Source organism: Cetorhinus maximus, chromosome 24 (assembly GCF_964194155.1).
Source record: "Cetorhinus maximus chromosome 24, sCetMax3.hap1.1, whole genome shotgun sequence".
NCBI lineage: Eukaryota > Metazoa > Chordata > Chondrichthyes > Lamniformes > Cetorhinidae > Cetorhinus > Cetorhinus maximus.
The window spans coordinates 22,344,905-22,367,216 of record NC_135902.1 but is presented as its reverse complement, the minus strand read 5'-3'; the positions used below and the strand labels follow the sequence as shown (position 1 = coordinate 22,367,216).

Here is a 22,312-nt window from a genome sequence, read left to right as displayed (position 1 = left end):
TCCAGCCAACGTAAAATTCCGACCTACACCTTGCTCTTTTAAGCTAAAGTCATCTTCACTACTGTACTTGTGTCATCTTAAATTAACAGAGCCACCCCATCACCTTTTTCTAGCCTCCCAGCATTCCAAATGTTGAATACCCTTCAATATTCAAGTCCCAGCCTTAGTCACCCTGCAACCATGTTTCTGTGATGGCTATCAGGTGATATATATTAATTTCTATCTGTGGTAACAATTCCCCCATTTTGTTATGAATTCGGTGCATATTCAGATACAGAGATTTTTGCAATTTCTGGCCTTATCTGCAGTGCACTCTTAAGTTTGTATGCTCTGTCCCTTCTTGCCACACTCTGGTTATTTTTACCCAAATTGCTACCTTGTCGTTTACCTTTAATTTACCACATCTCCCCTCACATGATCCCTTCCCCCCAGTATTTAGTTTAAAGCCCTCTCTACCAGCCTAATTATACGATTCTTCAGAACAGTGGTCACAGCACGGTTCAGGTGAAGACTGTCCCAATGGAACCACTTCTACTTTCCCCAGTTCTGGTGCCAGTGCCCCATGAATTGAAACCCATTTCTCCCACACCAATCTTTGAGCCACGCATTTAACTGTCTAATCTTATTTAACCGACACCAATTTGTTTGTGGCTCAGGTAAAAACCCAGAGATTATTACCTTTGAGGTTCTGTTTTTTAATGTAGCCCCTAGATGTTCATGCTCACCATGCAGAACCCCTTTCTTAGTCCTATCTATGTCGTTGGTACCTACGTGGACCACAACCACTGGATCCTTCCCCCTCCACCCACTGTAAGTCCCACTCTAGTTCAGAGCATATGTCCTGAACCCTGGCACCAGGCGGGCAACACAGCCATCTGGACTCTAGCTCTTGGCCGCAGAGAACAGTGTTAATCCCCTTGACTATACTATCCTCTACTACCATAGCGTTACTATTTACTCTCCCCACTTGAATAGCTCCCTGTACCACGGTGCCATTGTCAGCTTGTTTATCCATAAGACCATAAGACCATAAGACATAGGAGCAGAAATTAGGCCATTCGGCCCATCAAGTCTGCTCCGCCATTCAATCATGGCTGATCCACTCTCATTCATACAAGCTGCAAGATCCCCAAACCTGTTGGACAATTGGAAGGGCTGAGGTTCCTCCACTTCTACCTTCTTGATCCTCTTAGCTGCCTCACTTGTAGACTACACCCTCCGGTCCCTGACCATGGACCAAACCAGATGACCCCATCCTAACAGATGTGATTACCTCCTCGAACAAAGTGGCCAGGTAACTTTCCCCCTCCCTGATGCATTGCCGTGTATGTAGCTCGGATCCAGGTCATCAACTCTGAGCCAAAATTCCTCGAGCTGTAGATACTTACAGCAGATCTGGTAGCCGTGGATCACACTGATCACAAGCTCCCACATAGTACAGTTGCAACACATCGACTGTCCTACCGTTGCTCCCAATGCGGTCTCCTCTACATTGGAGAGACCAAACGCAAACTGGGCAACCGCTTTGCAGAACACCTGCAGTCTGTCCGCAAGAAAGACCCAAACCTCCCTGTCGCTTGCCATTTTAACACTCCACCCTGTTCTCTTGCCCACATGTCTGTCCTTGGCTTGCATTGTTCCAGTGAAGCCCAACGCAAACTGGAGGAACAGCACCTCATCTTCCGACTAGGCACTTTACAGCCTTCCGGGCTGAATATTGAATTCAACAACTTTAGATCTTAACCTCCCCCTCCCCCCATCCCCACCCCGTTTCTTCCCCCTCCCCTTTTTTTTCAATTTTTTTTTCAATTTTTTTTTCAATAATTTATATAGATTCTTCTTTTCCCACCTATTTCCATTATTTTTAAATCTACAACCACTACTTTGTTAGTCTTTCCACCCCACCCCCACTAGAGCTGTACCTTGAGTATCCTGCCATCCATTCTTAATTAGCACTTTTCTTAGATAATATCACCACCTTCAACACCTCTTTGATCCTTTTGTCTGTGACATCTTTTGATTATCTGCTCCTATCACTGCTTGCTTATCCCTACAACCACCCCACCCTCAACTTCTCTCTCCCCCCGCCCCCCACCTTAGACCAGCTTATATTTCACCTCTCTCCTAACTATACTTCAGTTCTGCTGAAGGGTCATGAGGACTCGAAACGTCAACTGTTTTCTTCTCCACCGATGCTGCCAGACCTGCTGAGTTTTTCTTTGTAATTCTGTTTTTGTTTTGGACTGTCCTACCATCCTTACTGTGTTTCAATTAACTATTTAATTAATTAAATTATTTATTTATTTGTTTTAATTAATGCCAGCCATTTATGTTACTAATTTAAACCTTAGTAATAATAATGAACCTTGCCACTTATAAGGTAGCTACTTGAGGGTTAAAAAAGAAAATTTTACATTTTTCTAATATTCTAGCTATTTACACATAAACCCGAACAAACAATAACTCACCAAAAATCAAATTACAGCTTTTCTGTGATGTCACTACTAGATTTTTTCACTCTTTCTTCCAACCCAGCATCAGCCCAGCTGCAGCCCCAGTCCCAGCCTCAGGCCCAGCCCTCAGGCCCAGCCCCTGCCTCAGGCCCAGGCCCAGGCCCAGGCCCAGCCCCTACCCCAGGCCTAGGCCCAGTCCCAGCCACAACTCCAGTCCCAGATGCAGCCCCAGACCAAGCCTCAGCCCCAGGCCCAGGCCCAGGCCCAGGCCCAGGCCCAGACCCAGGCCCAGGCCCAGCCCCAGCCACGATTCCAGTCCCAGCTGCAGCCCCAGGCCCAGCCTCAGCCTCAGCCCCAGGCCCAGGCCCACCCCAGCCCCAGCCACAGCTCCAGTCCCAGCTGCAGCCCCGGGCCCAGCCTCAGCCCCAAGCCCCAACCCCAGGCCCCAGGCCCAGCCCTAGGCTTTGCCTTTGCCCCTGCCCCTGCCCTTGCCCCTGCTTGCCTCTCCTGTCTCCCTGCTAACTGTAGACCCTGAGCCTCAGGTTGAGTTTATATCCTCCCTCTCCGGTACGTTTTCTTGCAAGTCCACTGCCTCTCCTCTCTCCCAGGTAAATCATAAACATATAAACAGATACACATGTACAGAACTAAAAGGCACAAGTCACACATAAACATAGACATCCTACTCAAATAAACAACCTATACAATATCCTGGATCAAACTAGAACACAGATGAAAATGCAATCACACACAGGAAAGCACCATTCACATATATCCTTCTGTATGCATGTGTATACTCTGTACATGGTACACAATACATATACATGACAAATAGATATGATCGGTATATTACATGTCTGCATATTTTAGACATATATGCAATCAGGTACATGTACACAAAAATACATCTTAAAAGCACATTCATACACATCATGGAAATATACAGGCAAGCAAATGTCATGCACAATCTTCATACACACTCAGTACTCATTGTCTTATTTCCCTGCAGGTGACTTTGAGATAGTTCTTAGTCATAGCTGATGGAAACCAGAGAATGTAGTACCAATATGAATGACCAATGACCCTGATTAGATCAGAAGATCCCATGTCAGCCTCTTGGCATGTGCTGAGGTAGTTGACCTGAACTGTAGTGACACTTAATGGCCAACAATATGCCTCAGAGCCCCTGGGTTAAGGAAGGAAAATTCAGCCAGAAATTGTGCCCCTGATCACAGTCCAATGGCCCCAGTTGGAAAGCACACAAGGCCATTGTGCAAGAATATGATTAGTGTAGGTGATGACCACATAGGCCAGACTCTCAGATGAGTGATGGCCTGTTGGCTGAGACACTGATGATGGTTGGCCAGTGTGGACAAGACACTTTATTTTTTATCCATTCATGGGATGTGAGCTTCTCTGGTTAGGCCAGCATTTCTTGCCCATCCCTAATTGTCCTTGAGAAGGTGGTGGTGAGCTGCCTTCTTGAACCGCTGCAGTATATGTGGTATAGGTACACCCACAATGCTGTTAGGAAGGGGAGTTCCAGCATTTTGACCTAACAAAGGAACAGCGATATAGTTCCAAGTCAGGATGGTATGAGATTTGGGGAGTGGAATTTGCAGGTGGTGGTGGTGTTTCCAAGCGTCTGCTGCACTTTTCCTTCTGGGTGGGAAAGGTCGTGGGTTTGGGAGGTGCTTTCAAAGGAGCATTGCAGAGTTACTGCAATGCATCTTGTAAATGGCACATGCTGCTGCTTCTGTGTACCAGTGGTGAAGGGAGTGAATGTTCAGGGCAATAGATGGGGTGCCGATCAAGCGGGCTGCCTTGTCCTGCATGGTGTCGAGCTTCTTGAGTGCTGTTGGAGCTGCATTCATTTAGGCAAGTGGAGAGTATTCCATCACACTCCTGATTTGTGCCTTGTAGATGGTGGACAGGCTTTGGGGAGTCAGGAGGTGGTGACTCTCGACAGAATTCCCAGCCTCTGATGTGCTCTTGTAGCCGCAGTATTTATATGGCTAGTCCAGTACAGTTTCTGGTCAGTGGTAACCCCCCCAGGATATTGATGGTGGGGATTCAGTGATGTTAATGCCTTTGAACGTCTAGAGAAGATTAGATTTTCTCTTGTTGGAAATGGTCATTACCTGGCACTTGTGTGGTGCCGATGTTACTTGCCATTTATCAGCCCAAGCCTGAATATTGTCCAGGACTTGCTGCCTATGGACAGGAACTGCTCCAGTATCTGAAGAGTTGCAAATGGTACTGAACATTGTGCAATCATCAATGAACATCCCCACTTCTGACCCTATGATGGGGGGATGGTCATTGATGAGGCAGCTGAAGATGGTTTAGGCTGAGAACACTACCCTGAGGAACTCCTGCAGTGATGTCTGGGGGCCAAGTCAGCACAAGTCAGGCAAAGGGAGAGGAAACAGTAGAAAGTCAAGAAATTTACGCTGACATACCAGGCTTATAGGCAACATAATTAAGTGACCTTTGAGGAGGTGGGGTTGAAATCCTTTCCCTATTCCTCACCCCACCTGGTTGTTATTCAGCTGAAATGCACCTGAAGTGTGTTTGACCTGAACCCACCTGATAGGCCATTTCCCCAGGGACCCAACCCAACCCTTGGCAGGGCCTGGATTTGAAAACTGTGTCGGAATCTAACTGTTGCTGCAGGCCTCAGTGGCTGGTTGCTAGGCTGTCTGCCCTTCATAACCAGATTAGTGGGATCATGAAACCAAAAAGGTCACTTCCCTATCTACCTGCTCCTATCATCTCCTCTGATCTGAGGGGGCCTGGGCAGAGCCTGATGCCTGCTTCTTCAGGTTGCCTTTCTGAAAAAGCAGCCACCCAATGCTAAAGGTGGATAGTGAAGAGTCTATTGCCTTTGAAATGAATCCTCCCTCATTTAAATGTAACTTGAATGTTTTTATTTGCTCCTGACCTTGATAAACTCCCTTCACCACCACCTTCAGGCAAGAACCTGGGTGTCTGCCCCTTTTTCTATTGCTTTGTACTTCAGATGCAAATCAGTGTAGAATGATGCTCAGTGTGTAACAAGCGCTCCCTTTCAGAGTCGTCCCAGAGTCGACGCTGGCGTCGGATTTGTTCGGAGGTATGAGCAGACAATATGGCGAGAAGGCCAAAAATTGGTTTCATGACATCATGAAACCAGTTTGCGATCGTCTGCTCAACCCATCAGACATCGGGAACCTCAATGTAATGCATATCATTATAAGGCCAGCCCGCCAGACTCATCCCCCGCATTGGTTCATCCACCCACATTGTCAGGTGTAGGACACGTCTTGACAACTGTGACGTGCAGAAGTCGGGACTTACTGCCAGGGCCTTGCTCACATAACGGACATCCAAGCAGCAGAAGATGCTGGAGCCCGACAGCAATGGCACACTGGAGGTACATCCATGGCATGCTGGGTAGATTCTCATGGACATGGCTCTGCTGCAAAGCGGCTCATGGAAGGCGGAAAGTCACCGTTGATGCTCACAATGGATGATGGTCGAGGGGGTGGGAGAAGAAGGTCTAGGATCGACTGGGAGAGGAAGAGATGTCGCGGGGGGGGCTGTGAGGTGGGGAGGGAGGGAATGAAGGTGAGAAGTGGGTGAGGTTGGGAGGGGGGTAATGAAGGTGTCGGGGGTGTGAGGTTGGGAGTGGGGAGGGAGTACCAGGGAATGCCAAATCCAGAGGCTCGTCATCTGACTCGGACCTCACAGATGCCTGATTCCCAGCAGTCCTCTGAGTGCCAGGGAGCTCGGCTGAAGCTGCCTTCTCCTGCTGTGGACATGTGTCCGTGTGGTGACCACCAGACTGTGAACCCGAGCCTGCTCTAGATCTAGGTCCCACTGAGGAATGTGTCTCTGCGCTGGTGGAGGGTGTGGGTAAGCGCTGTGACCAGACTTCCAGGCTGCTTCAATGGAGGAGGTGTCCTCTTGGCTGGAGGTGAGGACATGGATGGAGCTGAGGGACTGGCTGGCTGGCTGAGGGTGCCAGTCGCTTGGCAGAGCTTCACACGATCCCTGTGAACCAAAGTACATATAATTAGTGCATGGCAGCAAAGTCAAAAGCAGGATAAAGAGCACTCACAGTTGTGTTGAGCGAGGGATGATGTGGTGCAGGATCCTTAGGTGGATGTTCACCGCTGGCCTTACCATTGGCACAAGCACGGTCCACATTTTCACTAGTCAGTGTGATGGCACGCTCCTCAAAGTGAGTGAGAGGTCTAATGTGGGCCACTCCATCCCCAGTCTAGGACGTCTCTCTGCTGTGAGCCAGCTTCTCCTGCATGAAAACAGATGGAGAGAGTGTGAGCAGGACATGTGGCACGGTGTGGAATGTTTGTGTGATGAGCGGAGCCATGGACGGGATGAGGGTGTGAGCTCGAGAGGATATGGCCTGATGGAGATGTGAGGGTGTGTGAGAGTTAGTGGTGTTGTCCCTTGAGGTGTGAGATCCCTGTGGATGTGTGATGGGTTTGTGAGTGTGTAAGTTGAGAGTGATGAGGAGAGAGAGTTACCTTGGTGGAAGAAATGAGACTATTCATCCTGTAGAGGCACTGGGTGGCTGTCCTCTTTTGCAGGGCATTGGCGCTGACCACCTTTGCCACTGCCTCCCATGCTACATTAGTAATGCCGCTGCCCTTCCTGCAGCCAGAGCGGAGGTAGAGGACCATGGCAGGCCATCCATGGTGTTCGAGGGACGCGTCACTAAACCCAGGGGCTGCAGTCTTTTTGTGTTCTCGGGCCATCCTGTCTTCTGTGCAGCAGTCAAGGGCTGGAAGCCCTGAGAGGTGTGAGCGTGGCTGAACTTCAAATATGGCACCCAGCATGATGAAGCAGCGAGGTGATGGCGTGGCAGGCGAATGAAAGCCCACCCGCCATGGAAACATCGTGTTTCCTGGGAATGCATAGTTAATGCAGCGGGATGATACGGCGTGGAAAGCCGCCACTGCGGCCAGCAGGTAAAATGTTTTAATCACCTGCAACCGCACTTAGTGCAAATCTGGGATGATTCTGTCCAATAATACAGACCAGAAGGACAGATTGGGAAACAGAGCTGGTCCTTCAAGCCTGCCGACACCCCATGATGGCCCGCACTCTCAGCCCTGCAGTCAGGTAATCTCCTCACTGAGGCGAAAGGTAACCCAGAGTAAAAAAATCTGGGAAATTTCTGCGATGCCCTCAGGTGATGGAAACCTGTCTAGGAAATCAAATTGACCAAATCTTCCACATAAAGACAGTTTCCTTCTGTGATCTCAGTGAAGAACTTGTCTAGCTTCTTCCTGAATGCTTGCAAGCTGTTAGCACCCACTGTTAGTGTTGCCAACTGTCCAGGATTGTCCTGGAGTCTCCAGGAATTAAAGATTAATCTCCAGGGCACAGCTGTGAGTAACCCAGGGAAAAAAATCATTGGGGACTTTAAAAAGTGTTCATTTTTAAATTTGCTTTGTATTGGAGATGGGAAGAGGGCTTTGATGTTTTGAGGTGGGAGGTTATGTGATGTAGCCTCCAGAGTACATCAAATCAAAGTTGGCAACATGACTCACTGCACCAGCCAGCAATGCATTCCAGAGCCATTCCATGGCCAAGGTGATGGAGCAGCCACCAGTCAGTCACAGGCCGGGGTAGATTTCCTCTCTATTATTGTTTTTGTTGGTCTTAGATGTGATAGTCATGGGTCTGGACTTATAGATAATACTGCTGGCAATGTTGTTAGCAAACTCTATCTTCTACTGAACATTGTCCAAACTATGTATAAAGTAGACTCAGCACAAGGCCCAACTAGAACTATCTCACTCCATGCTCTGTTGTCATGTAATCTTTCATCCCTGATGTAAACAATATATTTACATATTTAATATTTATTACATTAACACTGCATTCTCCATCATTTAAATGTTGATCAGGAATCATTGCCAAAGACAGCACAAACAAAATTTAAGTGTGAATGAATTTGGCACAAGCAGGGTCATTGATCTAATATTGCATGTAAATGTACTATACAATGCCCCAGCAGTCAACACTTTTACTTCTCTGATTCACAGTCAAAATGCTACTTTTCAGATATCTTCTAGTTTGCACATTGTAATGCATTAGCCGACAGCACATTAGCCCTGTCCATTTTTCCAACACCCTATGCACGCTTGTCAATGTGGAATAAGAAAGTGATAAGATGTAACCTGACCTGTACTGTTCCTCACCACAGGTAGCTGAAGCTTTCCCCATCCTGGAAGCCTTTGGGAATGCTAAAACTGTCCTGAACGATAACTCCAGCAGGTTTGGGAAACTGCTGTGGATACATATCCGTCAGTAAGTAACAGATGATTGACCTGATGCATCTCCCCAGCTTTTGCTGTTTTAATTTAGATTTACATGTGTGTATTTGATAATCTCTAATGTTAGTTTACACTCTGAACCCAATTCCAATGGGTGATTGCATTCACTCCTTTGGGTTGTGATCTCCACTTTGTGTCTCATTCTCATTGGTAACCCAAGTTTTCTTAGGCCAGAATTTTCTCGCTGATGTATAAAATGAAGCACAGTGACGTCAGGCGAGCGTCCCAATGTCACCGCGCGCCATCGCGATATTTAGGTGGATGGGCACGTGATGATCTCCGATGAGCGCCCGCCATTAATTAACAAGCTACTTAAGGCCCTTGAGGCAGCAATTGTCGGGGATTTTTCGGGACCTGTGCCATCTTTAGGTCATCACACGGGCGCAATGGGCAGGCCACGTTTGTATAAACCTCATCCACGGACGGGATAAGAGGGGTGAGTGGGGTCGCGAGTGTTATTTGTCAGACATCTAATGCTTACAGTTACTGATACTTGCCTGTGTGAGCAGGAATACTTCAAAACTCTTCACAGCTGCTTGGACAGGAGTAACAGGCCTCAGGTCAGGACTCTGGAGTAAACATCATTTCTGGGGCCTTGCTGGTTTCAGGAAGCCTTCCCTTAACCTGAATCGGAGTTGTGCTCTCCACTGGAGGCACCTCCTCTGAGGAGGAAGGGAGGGCCAGAAGGGGGAGGAGATCAGGAGTCCACATTCAGCTTCCAGGGGAGCCACTTTGGGAGGAGAGGCACAGACACAAGGGGCGCAGGGCCAACAGGAAGTCCAAGGCGGAAGAGGCCGCAGAAGACACCACTATCCTGCTGCCAGGGTATACAGGCAATGAAGCAGCTACCTCAATATGTCTGAGGTCTCAACAGAGACAGTCACCTCTATTTTTTTTATTCGTTCATGGGATGTGGGCTTCGCTGACTGGGCCAGCATTTATTGCCCATCCCTACATGCCCTTGAGGAGGTGGTGGTGAGCTGCCTCCTTGAACCACTGCAGTCCACGTGATCTAGGTACACCCACATTGCTGTTAGGAAGGGAGTTCTAGGATTATGACCCAGCGACAGTGAAGGAACGGTGAAACATTTCCAAGTCAGGATGGTGAGAGACTTGGAGGGGAACTTCCAGGTGGTAGTGTTCCCATCTATCTGCTGTCCTTAACCTTCTATGTGGTAGTGGTTGTGGGTTTGGAAGGTGCTGTCTAAGGAGCCTTGGTGAATTCCTGCAGTGCATCTTGTAGATGGTACACACTGCTGCTACTGTGCGTCGGTGGTGGAGGGAGTGAATGTTTGTTGATGCAGTGCCAATTAAGTGGACTGCTTTGACCTGGACGGTGTCCAGCTTCTTGAGTGTTGTAGGAGCTGCACTCATCCAGGCAAGTGGGGAGTATTCTATCATATTCCTGACTTGTGCCTTGTAGATGGTGGACAGGCTTTGGGGAGTCAGGAGGCGAGTTACTCGTCGCAGGATTCCTAGCCTCTGACCTGCTCTTGTAGCCACAGTATTTATATGGCTAGTCCAGTTCAGTTTCTGGTCAATGGTAACCCCCAGGATGTTGATAGTGGGGGATTCGGTGATGGCAATGTCATTGAACATCAAGGGGCAATGATTGGATTCTCTCTTGTTGAAGGTGGTCATTGCCTGGCACTTGTCTGGCGTGAATTGCTTGCCACTTGTCAGCCCAAGCCTGGATATTGTCCAGGTCTTGCTGCATTTGGGCATGGGCTGCTTCAGTGTCTGAGGAGTGGTGAACGGTGTTGAACATTGTGCAATCATCAGCGAACATCTTCTAACCTTATGTGGGAAGGAAGGTCATTGATGAAGCAGCTGAAGATGGTTGGGCCTAGGACACGACCCTGAGGAACTCCTGCAGTGATTTCCTGGAGCTGAGATGACTAACCTCCAACAACCACAACCATTTTCCTTTGTGCTAGGTATGATTCTGACCAGAGGAGAGTTTTCCCCCTGATTTCCATTAACTCCAGTTTTGCTTGGGCTCCTTGATGCCACACTTAGTCAAATGCTGCCTTGATGTCAAGGGCAGTCACTCTCACCTCACCTCAGGATTTCAGCTCTTTCGTCCGTGCTTGAATCAAGGCTGTAACGAGGTCAGGAGCTAAGTGGCCCTGGTGGAACCCATCTGGGCATCAGTGAGCAGGTTATTGCTAAGCAAGTTCTGCTTGATAGCACTGTTGATGACCCCTTCCATTACTTTACTGATGATCGAGAGTAGACTGATGAGGCGGTAATTGGCTGGGTTGGATTTGTCCTGCTTTTTGTGTATAGGACATACCTGGGCAATTTTCCACTTGCTGGGTTGATGCCAGTGTTGTAGCTGTACTCGAACAGCTTGGCTAGGGGCGCGGCAAGTTCTGGAGCACAAGTCTTCTGTACTATTGCTGGAATGTTATTAGGGTCCATAGCCTTGCAGGTATCCAGTGCCTTCAGCCGTTTCTTGATATCATTGGAGTGAATCGAATTTGCTGAAGACTGGCATCTGTGATGCTGGGGATCTCTGTAGGAGGCCGAGATGGATCATCCACTCAGCACATCTGGCTGAAGATTGTTGCGAATGCTTCAGCCTTATCTTTTGCACTGCTGTGCTGGGCTCCTCCATTATTGAGGATGGGGACATTTGTGGAGCCACCTCCTCCAGTGAACTGTTTGATTGTCCACCACCATTCACAACTCGATGTGGCAGGACTGCAAAGCTTAGATCTGATCCGTTGGTTGTGAGATCGCTTAGCTCTGTCTATCACTTGCTGTTTATGCTGTTTGGCACACAAGTAGTCCTGTTTTATAGCTTCACCATGTTGACACCTCATTTTTAGGTATGCCTGGTGCTGCTCCTGGCATGCCCTCCTCCATTCTTCATTGAACCAGGGTTGATCCCCTGGCTTGATGGTAATGGTAGAGTGGGGTTATGCCGGGCCATGAGGTTACAGATTGTGCTCGAGTGCAATTCTGCTGCTGCTGATGGCCTCATGGATGCCCAGTCTTGAGTTGCTAGATCTGTTTGAAATCTATCCCATTTAGCACAGTGGTAGCGCCACACAACACAATGGTGGGTCCCCTGAATGTGAAGGTGGGACTTCGTCTCCACAGTGACCGTGCGATGGTCACTCCTATCGATACTGTCGTGTACAGATGCATCTGCGGCAGACAGGTTGGCAAGCATGAGGTCAAGTATGTTTTTCCTCCTTGTTGTTTCCCTCACCACCTGCTGCAGACCCAGTCTAGCAGCTATGTCATTTAGGACTCGGCCAGCATGGTCAGTAGTGGTACTACAGAGCCACTCTTGGTAATGGACATTGAAGTCCTCCACCCAGAGAAAAATCTGCGCCCTTGCCACCCTCAGTGCTTCCTCCAAGTGATGTTCAACATGGAGGAGCACTGATTCATCAGCTGACGGACGGCGGTACATGATAATCAGCAGGAGGTTTCCTTGCCCATGTTTGACCTGATGTCATGAGACTTCATGGGGTCCGTCAGATGATAGGCCCTGAGATCTGCGCCAACTGTGTGGGTGGACACCCCATGCCAGTGGCACTGAAGGTCACGGCTGCCCTCAACTTCTATGCTTCCGGCTCTTTCCAGGGGTCAGTGGGTGATCTTTGCGGAGTCTCCCAATCAACTGTCATCTCTGTTCAGGTGTGCATTGACTTTCATCCACTACCGCTGGGAAAATGCCAGCCAGACAGAGCAAGCCAGTGGCTTCATAGCAATTGTTGGCTTTCCCCGTGTCCAGGGTGCAATCGACTGCACATGTGTGGCCATCCAGGCGCCAGCGGGTGAGCTTGATGGCTTCGTCAACAGGAAGTGATTCCACTCCTTGAACGTGCAGATAATGTATGATCACAAGATGCAGATTCTGCAAGTTTGTGCAAGGTACCCAGGCAGCTCCCATGACGCTTACATCCTCAGACACTCCCAGGTACTGAGCCCAGCTGGATGGATGGCTGCTGGGTGCCAAGGGTTATTCGCTCAAAAGGTGGCTCATGACGCCCCTTCGCCATCCAAGAACAGAGGCAGAGCTGCGGTACAATAGGAACCATGCCTCCACAAGAGCTATGGTAGAGAGAACCATCGGTCTTCTCAAGATGTGCTTCCGATGCCTGGACCGTTCAGGGGGCGCACTCCAATGCCCCCCAGATCGTGTGTTGCTGATAGTGGTTGCATGCTGCGCTCTCCACAATCTGGCGTTGGAAATGGTGGACGCAGTGGACGAAGAAGATGTGCATTTGCCCTGGCTGCACATGATGAGTCCAGTAGTGAGTCCGAGGATGAGCACGCTGAGGGGGTAGATGCTGACCCAGGCATACTTCAGGGAGGCAGGGACACCCGGGAGGCTTTAATCCAATGAACCTTCAACTAGCCCACCACAGATGGACCTCCAACACAAGCCAGGGCTGCAGGCTCCATACTCGATACCTGAGTGCAAAATCTGTTTGGGTAGGAACATTAACTAAGGGGTTGTCAATAAAGCTCAATGTCAAACAACTCACTCATAACATCATGGGTTCCCATCCACCTGCAGAAGTAAGGAATCACCCTGAGCCATGCTCACATAAATGATTTAACAAAATTAAGTACAAAAAAAAATTACAAAGGTGTTACGCATCACACCAAGTGGGCTAATGAACTAATAGTGGGGCAACATAAAACCACCAGTGAGAAACCTGTGGTGTGTCTAAGGTGCCTCAAGTTTACCTATTTGTGGGTGCTACATCTAGGTGCTTCCCCCCTCGCTGGCACTGGCATTTGAGACAGCCTGCTCACTGTGCTGTCCTGTTGGCCCAATGACCTTGGCAGGCATCCTCTGGTCCGTGGAACCTTTGATGGCCCCGCCTGGGAGGAAGCAGCCAGTTCCACAACTGGCATCTCACCAGTCACTGCAGCCTCATTGGATCCCCTGGTCACTGACAGAGGGGCGGAGGAGCCGCTGCCCTCGTCCGGAGCGCCCTGAGAGGAGCCTGCAGAGATGACAGGCAGCTCCTGCGCTGGTGTGAAGCTGCTTCGGATCTCCCTGCTTACCGTTGATGGATGGGAACTGAGCTGGGATACTTGGTGCCCAAACCATCTCCCACACTGGCACTGACCAGATGAGGTCAATGCCGCTGTGAGGGCTTGCAAGTCGGAGCGCAATCCCAGGAGGCCCTGATTGTTCTCCTGAAGGAGCCTCTCCACAAGAGTCGCCACTCTTTCCATGGAGGAAGCATGGCGCTCGGCCATGAGGCTCATTGCATCGGTGATGCTCCACATGGACTCCTCCAGCACAGACACTATGCCATGTATAGCCTCATATATCTCCGCCAGATCCTCCCGCATACCCTTCTGCACTTCCAGCATCTGCTGCCTCACGTTCGACTCCAGAGGCACATCATCAGCCACCGACCAAGCATATGCCCGGTCCCCAGCAGTCCTCCAACTACTGGCGTCATGGGCACTCTCTGTCTCTGCCTGCACCTCAAGCGAGTGTGAAGTGCCCTCACTGCTGTGCCCCGGGACACAAGCCAATGATCTAATTCCCACCGAGGTGCTAGTATCTGCACTGGTGCCTGCCTGGGAGAGATGGTATGACGCTGGTGAGTCCAATTGTTCAGGGCCCTCAGGTGTGAGAGGCAGCCCCTCTGCCTCCTCCTCCCAGCCCCGCTCAAGTGATGCTGAAAGGAAGAACAAGGACATTTGAATAGGGCAAGTGGAGGCAATGTCAATTTGCATGCCTGTCCCCTGGATCAGTATGCGCTTATCCTCCCATAATCAATGGTCAACCCATGTTCCAAGCTTCAATCACTGAACATTCAACAGCGCCATGGCTGCTGGGACACACATGGTGACCTCAGTACTCGGCAATCTTACCTCCCTGTAGCACCCCAGCCTCACTGCCACTGGTGGACCTGGGTACATGGCACCTCTCCAGATCCATCGCCTCCTGCTCGTATCTGGTGACGATGGCCAAATGGGCCTGGCCTCCGCCAGTCCGCATCCACTAGGCAGCATTGAGCGCAGTATTCTCCTGAAAAGCAGAGAAGAACAATGATTAGTGATTAGCCCAGCTTGTACCTGGGTTCCCATCGCATCCCTGCCACCCCAACCTGAGTGGGGCATTGCAGGGCTCCAGTGAATCGTCACCCCACAGCTGCCGCACGCTCACACAAAGAAGCCAGGGCTGACTCCCCTTGCCCACATGCTGCCTCCATTACATTTGGCACCACACGGTCTAACCTTGCAAAGCAAGGAGGCACAAGCACGTGGAACGCCAAGGCCAGTAGATGGATTGGTGCCCCGCCACCTGAAGCTCCCCTCCCAGCATGTCATGTTTGACATGTTTTGCAGTTCCAGCACTGTGCCTAGGTGCAGAACCTTGAGGTAGCCCCCAAAACAGTACTCTGGATGTAAGTATCACACATGCTATGAGTGCAGAACCCATCTCAGCACTACCCTCTCAGAGTGAACTAGGCATGGGCAATATCTGCTGGCCCACCTACTGAGGGAAACATACCGTGAAGGATTCAATGCTGTAACTGCATTCAGAGTTGGGGGGGTGGGGGGTAGCCTTGGGGGGAAAACCTACCTGCTGTGTTAAGTGACCTCTGCCAACATGGTACTCACCCTTCCCGGGCGCAAGAGGTCGTTGAATCGCTTGCGGCACTGGACCCACATGCGTCGCACCGCATCATGGGAACTGACTATCTCTGCCACCTTCTCCCAGACACGTTTGGTCAGGTGGAGGGGCGTCCTCCTCTTGTCCCTAGGAATAAGGATCCCCCGCCGTGCTGCCACCTCCTCCAGGAGGGTAGATAGGCATTCGTCAGAAAACCGAGGGGCACACTGCCCAACAGCCCTACCCTCCTGCCTGGCCTGCTCTCCAGCAGTGCTCTGGGGATCCCTTCTGCTGGCCATGATGAACAGCCTTTGCAAGGCTGCCAGCGCTCTATTTGAACAGGACACCGGGTCACCATTGGACCCAGCAGTCATTGCACTCCTGTTATCCTCAGGAGCTGTGTTTCACGCTGGGCGGGCCTTAATTGGCCCACCCATGTAAAATGGTGGCGCGGAGCCGATCGCAGGCGGCGATCAGCTCCGCGCCCGCCCGCGCTCGCTCCCAAACGGCCCGCCCGACAGGGAGAAAGTTCTCCTCTTAGTGATGGGATCATCTCTTATGTACATTGTGACCCAAGGGAGTGGATGCACTGTTGAAGGGGTGGGTTGTTGGGTGGGGAATGTCAACGACTGACCCATTTGCTAATTTACCCATTCATTTGGGTGGGGGAATGTGGATTCCCAGGCTGGCTGGGGCTTGCTTTTACCTCCACAAACTTTGCTGCCTAGCTCTTTATTAAGCTGGGTTCTGCCCTACTCCTTGTTTCTGAGGTCGACCCACATGAGGCTCTGAAGAGACTACCAGCCTGAAGTCTGTCTGGAAGTGCCACCCATTGGTCTGGTCACCAGGTGAAAATCTTTGAATGCGATGTCATGCAGGGTGGACTAAATTTTAAAAATAGGAAACCAGGTGGTGCATTGTGTTAGACACTGACCTTTCACCCCTGGGATCTGGGTTCCATTTAATCCAAGTTGACGCAATGAACATTTCTATTTCCTGTTCACAGTTATGTCAAGAGAAAACTGTAGTGTAGTGGTTATGCTATGGGGCTAGTAATCTAAAGAATGTGAGTTTAAAATCTCATGATGAAAGTTTGACAATTTAAATTTGGTTTTTGTGCAGTGAGTTGTTGTGATATGGAATATACTGCCTGAAAGGGTTGTGGAAGCCGATTCAATAATAGCTTTCGAAGTGGATTTGGATATGGACCTAGAAAGGGCAGGGCCTATTGAGTAAAGACAGGAGGAGTGGGAATAATTGGAGACAAGTACAATGGGCTGAACAACCTCCTTCTATGTTGTAAGATTCTACTTGAAAACAGGAACAAGCTGGATTACTAAATTCAGTAATTATAATATAATAATGAACAGCACTGTGAGTGTAGCACACCATATGGGCTGCAGCGGTTCAAGAAGGCAGCTCACCAGCACTTTCTCAAGGGCAATTAGAGATGGGCAATAAATGCTGGCCTAGCCAGTGATGCCCACATGAATGAATAAAAAAATACTATATTTACAAAACACCTTTTCACAACTTATTTAACAACAACAGTTTGCATTTGTATAGTGCTTTCAACGTAAAAACATTGCATACAGCTTCACAGAGGTGTAATCAAAACAAAATGGAAACCAAGAGCCAAAATAATAAATATTAGAAAGAGAGACCAAAAGCTTGGTCAAAAAGATGGATTTTAAGAAAGATTTTAAACAAGAAGAGATAGAGGATGGAGGAGGTTAGGTAGGGAATTCCAGAGCAAGGGGCATAATTGGCTGAAGGCATAATGACTAGTGGTGAGATGTGGAGAGTGGGGTGGACAAGGGGTCAGGGTTAGAGGAACAGAGGGTTTGGATGTCAGGGACTATAGAACTGGAGGAGATTATGGAGATAGGGAAAAGTGAGGATGTGAAGGGCTTTAAAAACAAGGAGAGAATTTTGGAGATGTTGAGGGACTAAGATTCAATAAAAGTCAGAGAGCATAGGGGTGATGAGAAGTGGGAATGTCCATAATTGACTGCATTGTGTTCAGTTGCATTTGCAACTCCTGATATAATGAATCAGTTCATGCCAGAAGGCAGCAAGACCTGGTCAGGCTTGGGCTGATAACCAGCAAGTAGCATTCACGCCATGTATCAACATCCTGGGGGTTACCATTGACAAGAAACTGAACTGGACTAGCCATATAAATACTGTTGCTACAACAGCAGGTCAGAGGGTGGGAATTCTGTGACAAGTAACTCACCTCCTGACTCCCCAAAGCTGTGCCACCATCTACAAGCCACAAATCAGGAACGTGATAGAATACTCTCCACTTGTTTGGATGACTGCAGCTCCAACAACACTCAAGAAGCTCAACAATGAAGGGGCTTTAATCAGTGTCTAACCCCGTGCTGTACCTGGCCTAGGTGTTTGATGGGGACAGTGTAGAGGGAGCTTTACTCTGTATCTAACCCCGTGCTGTACCTGCCCTGAAACTGTTTGTTGGAGCAGTGTAGAGGAAGCTTTACTCTATATCTAACCCTGTGCTGTACCTGCCTTGGGAGTATTTGGTGCTGGGAGGTTTAAATGGGATGAGTTCCTTTCAAAGCACCAATGTTGCAATCTACCATGAGCACACAAACATCATAATTATTATTTTGCTTTTATCATAATTATCAGTTCCGAACAATATTGATAAGAGCTGTCTAATGCAACTGTCTACGATGAGATCACTGGTTGGAAAACTGATCTGTTGTTTTCAATGCCTCAGGGGCCGGGTGGTTGGGTCCTCCATCTCCCACTACCTGCTGGAAAAGTCCAGGCTTGTCTTTCAGGTGAGTGTACTTAAGAGTATTCCCTTAGTGATTCTGTGTGTTTGTGAGGATTCAAGTTGATTTATGACTCTGTATTGATTGATCCGTTTCTGGGAGTTGGTTACTGTTGATTCTTTTATCTTTAAGGCACACAATGAGCGTAATTATCATGTATTTTATGAGCTGCTGGCTGGCCTGGATGAGGAGCAGAAACGGGAGCTGAGCCTACAGGAGTCAGAGACGTACTTCTACCTTAACCAGGTGGGATTGTCCCCTCTGCCCTCATGTCTCAGTGTACTGCAAAGATCAAACATACAAGGTCAATGATCACAGGGATAATGGGTGAACTTGGTGCAAGTTAGGATATGGGCAGCAGAAGTTTGGATGTCTTTGTTATCTCTAGACTTGACTGTAATGGTTTCCTGATCAGCATCCCACACTCCATAAAGTTGAGCTCATCCAGAAAGCTCATCTATAGCAATTTGGGGGAGAGAATTCCAGATTTATGCTCCCCTTTGTGTGTGGAAATCATCCTGGTTTCCCCCCTGAGTGACCCAGCTTTATTTTTAGGATTCTACCCCCTGTTCTGGATTCCCCCACCAGTGAAAATAGTTTCTCTCTATCTACCCTATCAAATCCCTTATCATTTTAAAAACCTCAATTAAATCACCCTTCATTCTTTGTGTAGCTTTTTGCACTGAGGTTAATAGCTGTCCCATTTCTGTGCTCACACTTTTACCATCTCAATTCAACAAAAATCAAATACTTTGAAATGTGAATACTATAATTAGTTCTGCTTAGGCCTCAGTTAGAATACTGTGTTCAGTTTTGCCTTCTTCAGATTGAGAAAGATGCATTGAAAAGGATACAGAGGAGGGCCACAGATTAATCCTCAGGTTAAAATGTCTTAGTTATGCTGGCATGCACTGGATGGGCCAAATGGCCTGTTTCTGTGCCATTCATCGAATGTTATGCAGATAGGCTCTGCCATATAGAGAAACCCAAACTTGTGGGTGATTTGATCAAAGTTTATAAGATGATGCGTGGGCTTAATTATTTTTGAGTCAACTATTTTTTTCAACTGTAGGTTAGGGACAGGAATAGAATAGAATAAAATTATGTAGCATGATTACAACACAGGAGGTTATTTGACCTGCTCTCTGCAAGAACAACTGAGCTGTAGTCCCACTCTCCTATCCTTCCCCATAATCCTGAATTTTGTTTCTCTTTAGTTGCTTATCCGATTCCCTGTGGAAAGCCATGAGTGAATCTGCCTCCCCCACACTTTCAGACAGTGTATTTCAGATCCTAACCACAAAAGATTTTCCTCATGTCAGATATTAGGTGATTCTCCTTTTCCCAGAGAATATTGTTTAAAATGTTGTGAAAGGGTAGATATGAAGAAATTATTCCCTGCAGCATGTGGGAGCTGCTGGACACCAAGGTGATCCGAAGCAAATACATCTGTAGTAAGTGCTTGCAGCTTGAGGAACTTCAGGTCCGAATTAAGGAGCTGGAGTCTGAGCTGCAGACATTGTGCCACACCGGGGAGGGGGAAAGTTACCTGGACGTTTTGCTCAAGGAGGTGGTCACACCCCGCGGGTTAGATAATTTGAATTTGGTCTGTGATCAGGGACAGGAGGGTGTGACTGCAGGTGAAGCAGGTATGGGGACCCAGGGGGTAGTGTTCGAGGAGCCTCAGGCCCTGCAATTGTCCAACAGTTATGAAGTTCTTGTAAGCTGTGTCAACGAAAGCAGGGACTGCAGGGAGGATGAACGAACTGACCACGGTACCGTGGTACAGGGAGCCATTCAAGTCAGGGGAGGAAATAGGAATGGAGTGGTGGTAGGGGACAGTATAATTAGGGGGATAGATACTGTTCTCTGCAGCCTTGAATGTGAGGCTGTGTTGCCTGCCCGGTGCCAGGGTTAAGGATATCTCCTCAGGGCTGGAGAGGAACTTGGAGTGGGAGGGGAGGGATCCAGTTGTCATCATCCACGTTGATAGAACTAGAAAGGAGGTTCTGCTGAAAGAATTTGAACAGTTAGGATTTAAATTAAAAAGCAGAACCTCCAAGGTAATAATCTTGGGATTACTACCTGAGCCATGGGCAAACTGGCATAGGGTAAATAATGTCAAGGAGTTAAATGCATGGCTCAAAGATTGGTGTGGGAGGAATGGGTTTCAGTTCATGGGGCACTGGCATCAGGACTGGGGTAAAAGGGAGCTGTTCCGGTGGGACGGGCTTCACTTGAACCATGCTGGGACCAGTGTCCTTGTGAATCAAATAACTAGGGCTGTAGAGAGGGCTTTAAACTAAATAGAGGGGGTGGGGGAGGGTTCTGGAGAGGGGATAAGTAGGCTTACAAAGCAAAAGGATATGGCAGCATTGCAGGGCAGCTACTTAGGTAATGATACCCAGAGTGTGACAGGAAGGAACAGAGCATAAAACATAAAAAATCAGCAGCAAATAGGGTCAAAGGGGGGAAAAAATGGTAAAAAGGCAAAATTAATGGCTCTTTATTTAAATACACATATTATTCAGAACAAAATAAATGAAGTAACGACACAAATAGAGGTTGATGGATATGATCTTATAGCCATTACTGAGACATTCTTACAAGGAGATCAAAGCTGGGAACTAAATATTCAGGGGTATGTGACTTTTCGAAAGGACAGGCAGGAAGGAAAGGGTGGTGGGGTAGCTTTGTTAGTGTGAGATGGAATAAATATGAGAGCAAGAAATGATCTTGGATCAGAAGATGTGGATTCCACATGGGTGGAGGCAAGAAATAACAAGGGGAAGAAGACACTGGTGGGAGTAGTCTATAGGCCCCCTAAAAGTAGCTATGCTGTAGGACAGAGAATAAATCAGAAGATAATGAGGGCATGTAAAAAAGGCAGTATATTAATCATGGGTGACTTTAATATTCATGTAGATTGGGAAAATCAAATTGGCAGAGGTAGCCACGAGCAAGAATTCATAGAGTGTATTCGGGACAGTTTCCTCAAACAATAAGTGTGGATCCAACCAGGGATCAGGTTATTTTGGATCTGGTAATGTGTAATGAGACAGGCTTAATAAATGATCTCAGAGTAAAAGATCCCCTAAGGAACAGTGACCATAACATGGTGGAATTTAGCATTCAGTTTGAGAGTGACAAACTTAGTTCGGAAACAACTGTGCTAAAATTAAATAAGGGTAATTTCAAAGGAATGAGGGCAGAGTTGGCTGGAGTGGACTGGGAAAGGAGTTTAGCAGAAAAGATGGTTGATGAACAATGGCAGACGTTTAAGAAAATAGTTCATGACTCACAACAAAGATATATCCCAGTGAGGAAGAAGGATTGTAGGAAGGGGATAAACCAACCATGGTTAACCAAGGAAGTTAAGGATAGTATCAAAGTGAAATAAGTGGTAGGCCAGAAGATTGGGAAAGTTTTAAAAACCAACAGAAGATGACCAAAAAAATAATAAAGAGGGAGAAAATAAACTTTGAGAGTAAACTAGCAAGTAATATAAAAACAGACAGTAAGAGCTTCTTTAAATATATAAAAAGGAAGAGAGAGGCCAAAGTCAATATAGGCCCCTTAGAGAATGAGGCTGGGGAAATAATAATGGGGAACCAGGAAATGGCAGAGGAGTTGAATAAATGCTTTGCATCAGTCTTCACGATAGAAGACACTAATAGCATTCCAAAAATACAAAATGTTCAAGGGGCAAAAGTGGGGGGGGAGGAAATAAATACAATAACTATCACTAGAGAAAATGTACTAATGGGGCTAAAGGCCGATACGTCACCTGGTCCTGATTGGTTGCATCCTATCATATTAAAGGAAATAGCTGCAGAGATAATGGATGCGCTGGTAGTAACCTCCCAAGAATCCTTAGATTTTGGAAAAGTCACAGAGGATAGGAAAACTGCCAATGTAATACTTTTATTCAAAAAGGGAGGGAGACAAAAAACAGGCAACAATAGACAAATTAGCTTAACATTTGTCATTGGGAAAATGTTAGAGTCTATTATAAAGGATGTAACAGCGGAACATTTAGAAATGCACAATCTAATCAAGCAGAGTCAGCATGGCTTCATGAAGGGGAAATCATGCCTG

At 47.9% G+C, this 22,312-nt stretch overlaps 1 protein-coding gene across 1 annotated transcript in view; it reads left to right on the top strand.

The window, feature by feature from the left end:
- myo15b (myosin XVB) overlaps positions 1-22,312 on the top strand; it is a 461,255-nt gene that overhangs the window by 53,014 nt on the left and 385,929 nt on the right. Inside the window, exons 7-9 of the mRNA XM_078529125.1 lie at positions 8,674-8,777; positions 18,157-18,220; positions 18,347-18,460. Coding sequence (XP_078385251.1) covers positions 8,674-8,777; positions 18,157-18,220; positions 18,347-18,460 — 282 coding nt within the window. The remainder of the gene's footprint in view (positions 1-8,673; positions 8,778-18,156; positions 18,221-18,346; positions 18,461-22,312) is intronic.